This window comes from Suricata suricatta, chromosome 11, assembly GCF_006229205.1.
Source record: "Suricata suricatta isolate VVHF042 chromosome 11, meerkat_22Aug2017_6uvM2_HiC, whole genome shotgun sequence".
In the NCBI taxonomy this organism is placed as follows: Eukaryota; Metazoa; Chordata; class Mammalia; order Carnivora; family Herpestidae; genus Suricata; species Suricata suricatta.
Window position 1 is genome coordinate 104,606,230 of NC_043710.1, and position 4,109 is coordinate 104,610,338.

Genomic DNA, 4,109 nt, shown 5'->3' on the forward strand with positions numbered 1-4,109 from the left:
CCCGCGCGTGCGGCCCACCGAGGACCCCTCCCTCCCAGCGCCTGGTGCACCCTCCCGGCCCCAGACTCCGAGCCGGCCTGGTCTCTCCCCGCCCAGTCCAGGACATCAACATCTCCCTGTGGCGCCTGCCAGAGAAGGTGAAGGTCGACAAGACCATCTTCATGAACCAGGGCGAGTGGGAGCTCCTGGCGGTGCTGACCCAGTTCCGCGAGTTCAGCATGGACAGCAGCGGCTGTTATGCAGAGATGAAGTTCTTCGTGAGTGGAGGGGGAGGGGGGACCCGGGGGAAATGACGCTCGAACTGCTGGGCGTCCTGCCGGGGGGACTTAAGGGGGCACGCGGGGAAGACCATCTGCAGTCCCTTCTTGCAGCTCCAGGTCACACACATTCGTGGGACCTTCCGGGCAGGAGATGGGGAGCTCAGGGCGACTGTCCCTTCCCTGTCCTCTGTGGCCACCGGCCTCGACCTGGAGGCCGAATGGGAGGTCTGTCCGGTTCTTCCTCTTCCAGCAGGGCCAGGCTGGAAGCTCCACGAAGCCAGGGGTCTGGGATGGGCTGGGGGGTCCTGGGAGCAGAGCCTGCGCACCCTGGTGTCCCCAGAGCTCCTGTCCCGGGCCTAGGTGGTCATCCGCCGGAGGCCCCTGTTCTACACGGTCAGCCTGATCCTGCCCAGCATCTTCCTCATGTTCATGGACATCGTGGGCTTCTACCTGCCTCCGGACAGTGGCGAGAGGGTCTCCTTTAAGATCACACTGCTCCTGGGCTACTCCGTCTTCCTGATCATCGTGTCGGACACGCTGCCGGCCACTGCCATCGGCACTCCCCTCATCGGTAAGGGGCCTGCTCCAGGGGAGGAGCGCAGGGTGGCCGTGGGCTGAAAGACCGGCCCCCTCCCACCTGCCGTGTGTGTGCCCCGACCTTCCCGCTGCACAGGGGTCTACTTCATTGTGTGCATGGCGCTGCTGGTACTGAGCCTGGCCGAGACCATCCTCATCGTGCGGCTGGTGCACAAGCAGGACCTGCAGCAGCCCGTCCCTGCCTGGCTGCGGCACCTGGTGCTGGAGTGGGCGGCCCTGCTCCTTTGTCTGGGGGAGCAGACAGCTTCCCGGCAGCCCCCGGCCACCCCCCAGGCCACCAAGGCAGATGACTGCTCAGGTGAAGAGGGAAGGGGGGGCATCTCCTACAGAGGGCCTGGGAGTGGGAACGTGGTGGGGGGGGTGACATGATGTGTCAGAGTCTGGGTGGGCAGGGAATTGAGCGCCACCCTGCACCTGGCCTCCCTGGGGGGCAGCAGAGTTCAGCCAGGGTCATCAGTGGACCCTTTCTGCACCTTCAACTCCCCTCATCAGCCCGGGCTTGGAGAGAGATGGGGTAGGAGTGAGAGGCTGAGCCCGTCAGGAGCTGAGACTTCCGGGCTGAGAAGGACTTCCCTTTCTCTGAGACAGACCCAAAAGGGGGTTGAATGGGTGCCCCTCCAGCAATTTTGGGACCTCTTACCTCACACGGCTAAGTGTGCAGCCAGGATTTCGAAAACTCTGCATTCAGTCAGCCCAGAGACCAGGTCCCTTGGAAACTTCAAACACCTGTGACAGAGAGACAGGGGTGCAGGGGACAGTAAGCGTGAAGCTCATTCTCTGTGACAAATTGCCGGTGGTGGTGGTGGTGGTGGTGTGTTGATGTACCTGTTGAGTACTTTGAGGCAAGCACGTGCGTGGCACCAGGCCATCTGCAGGCCCCAGTAGGATTGCCATCCTCATTGTCAAGTGAGGAAACAGAGGCATAAGGCCAGCTAGCCCGCGTAAGTCACAGAGCCAGGTGCTGGTGAGGCTGGTCTGAACCCGGGCCCAGCGGACGCTCTGCTCTTTATTTTTCCTCACCCACCTTTGTCCTCCCTCCTGGTGAGAGCTAAGCCTCTTATAAGACATGCACGGCCAACCTAAGACCACCTCATGGTGAACGGACATGTGGGCAGCCTAGTACCCAAGGTCATTGCTCACCTGTGAGGTAGCCAGAGCTGAAGGTGTATCTTCTGGTGCAAAGGCACTGGGGCTGGAGTCCAGGAGGAGGGGCAGCAAGGCCATTTGGCATAGCAGAGGCAGCCCATGTACCTGAGGCTTTGGTGGCCTTGCCTTTAAATGATGCTCCAGCTGTGTGACCACAGGCCAGTCACTTAACCTCTCTGAGCTTTAGCACCTCTGTATACAGGATCCAAATAGTAATCACTCTGCCTCTGCCTCTCTCATGGGGCTATCATGAGGCTCAAGTGAAATAACAGATATTAAATTGCTACGGGAAGCCCAGTGTTTAAAAAAAATGCAAGGGAAAAATAACCACCAAATACATGATCTTAGTGACCTGGGTTGGAGGATGTGACTAAGGAGGGGTATACAGGAATCTTCAACCATGTTGCTTTCTTTATTTGCTTAAGTCAGATGTTGGGTACAGATGGGTAAGTTAACGGCTAGCCTGTTTACGTCTGCGGTTCATAATAACATCTCTGCAAGCCACAGGGGCAGAAGGGACAGGGTTCGTGCCCCTGCCAAAGCTCTGCCCTTTTTCCAGACGTGGGGAACCACTGCAGCCATTTGGGAGGACCCTGGGACTCGGAGAAGACCCCGAGGGGCCGCGGCAGCCCCCCGCCGCCCCCGCGGGAGGCCTCCCTGGCGGTGCGCGGGCTCCTGCAGGAGCTGTCCTCCATCAGGCACTTCCTGGAGAAGCGGGACGAGAGCCGGGAGGTGGCCCGGGAGTGGCTGCACGTGGGCTCCGTGCTGGACAGGCTGCTCTTCCGCATCTACCTGGTGGCCATGCTGGCCTACGGCGTCACCCTGGTCACCCTATGGTCCGTCTGGCAGTGCTCTTGAGTGGGCGCAGCCCAGCGGGGGGTTGGGTGTGAGGGAGGGGAGTAAGGCGCCGGTTAGAATGGGGTTAGAGGATTTCAGGGCCCAAAGGATGCCAGCGATGCTTCCAAGCCCCTGTCCAATGCCAGTAGTTCTGAACCACGGCCTCAACGCTTCCCAAAAAGCTTGGTGTTCAAGACTCTTGCCCCCCGCCCAACTTATCATGGCTTTAAAGCATGCTGTCTTCGATCCTGAAAAACCCATGCATTCTCTAACTTCATTCTATGTATCTGTGTATCAAGCCGTGATGTCCCCATTGTCACTTCCCTGAACAAGGCACTTTGGAATTCCGTCCTCTCCCTCAGCCTTGTTTTTAGATTCAGAGCAAACGAACCCTCTACTACACATGGCTGATAACATTGCATTAGGTTTATTCAACCTTAATGGCTCCTTCTTCACCTCACCTGTAGCCACTTCCCTGAGCACTCATGTTCCATCGGATGATGGTGGGGTGGGGGTGGGGGGGGGTAATAAAATATGATGAAGCCCTAAACTCTCTTCTTAACCATTTGTCAGCAGCTGGGCGGGGGGAAGAAGAAGTTTAAAGTTACTGGTGGAAATGAGGTAGGGATATTATCTGTGGTTTCAGTTATTTGGTGCTTCCCTGCCCAGGGAATTGGGAGCTGACCATGTAGTGGCTGTTATGAAGAAGACATAAGGGGAGGTAGAATTCAAGGGGGAAGGGGAAGGATCGTGAACACATAGCAACGCTCTGCTCTGTTAACCCCCATTCGGTGCCCATGGTCTCTCAGTGAAGCTGAGAGCAAGCTCTCTCCCAGCAAAAGGATCCTGCAGTGGAGGCCAGGACATCAGCACCACGGTCAGCACCCACGGCTCTGGTCTTTGGAAGACTTAGGAAAGCCAAGGCTTGAGTTTAACCATCTCCTTTGGGAACTCTTGGCAGCCAGCCTCTGGCACATTCACTGGAGAGAGCAGGATTGTGAGAGAGGCAGAGTCAGGAGCCTGGGCTTCGATGCCACCTTTCATATTCTGGTCCCCTCTTAAACACCAGGGTTTAAGACATGCTCAGGAGGACTCCAACTCCATCACTCCACCACTCCACCCAGCTCATAAGCGTTCAAAGGAAAAAAAAATGCCAGAACCCACCAAGAGTGACCTTAGGGTCACAGTGTTTTGCCTGAGGCCTTCTCTGGCTCTCCCTTTCTCATTCCAGCCTTAGCCTTCTCCCATCTTGGGCTTCCTGTCACTCCA

General features: G+C 57.6%; 1 protein-coding gene across 1 annotated transcript in view; it reads left to right on the forward strand.

Annotated features, from left to right (window-relative positions):
* The window catches only part of HTR3A (5-hydroxytryptamine receptor 3A), an 11,304-nt gene extending 7,974 nt beyond the window's left edge, over window positions 1-3,330 (forward strand). The window contains exons 6-9 of the mRNA XM_029956306.1: window positions 22-257; window positions 621-831; window positions 934-1,155; window positions 2,563-3,330. Coding sequence (XP_029812166.1) covers window positions 22-257; window positions 621-831; window positions 934-1,155; window positions 2,563-2,861 — 968 coding nt within the window. The 3' untranslated portion in view covers window positions 2,862-3,330. The remainder of the gene's footprint in view (window positions 1-21; window positions 258-620; window positions 832-933; window positions 1,156-2,562) is intronic.
* Window positions 3,331-4,109: the final 779 nt, after the last annotated feature.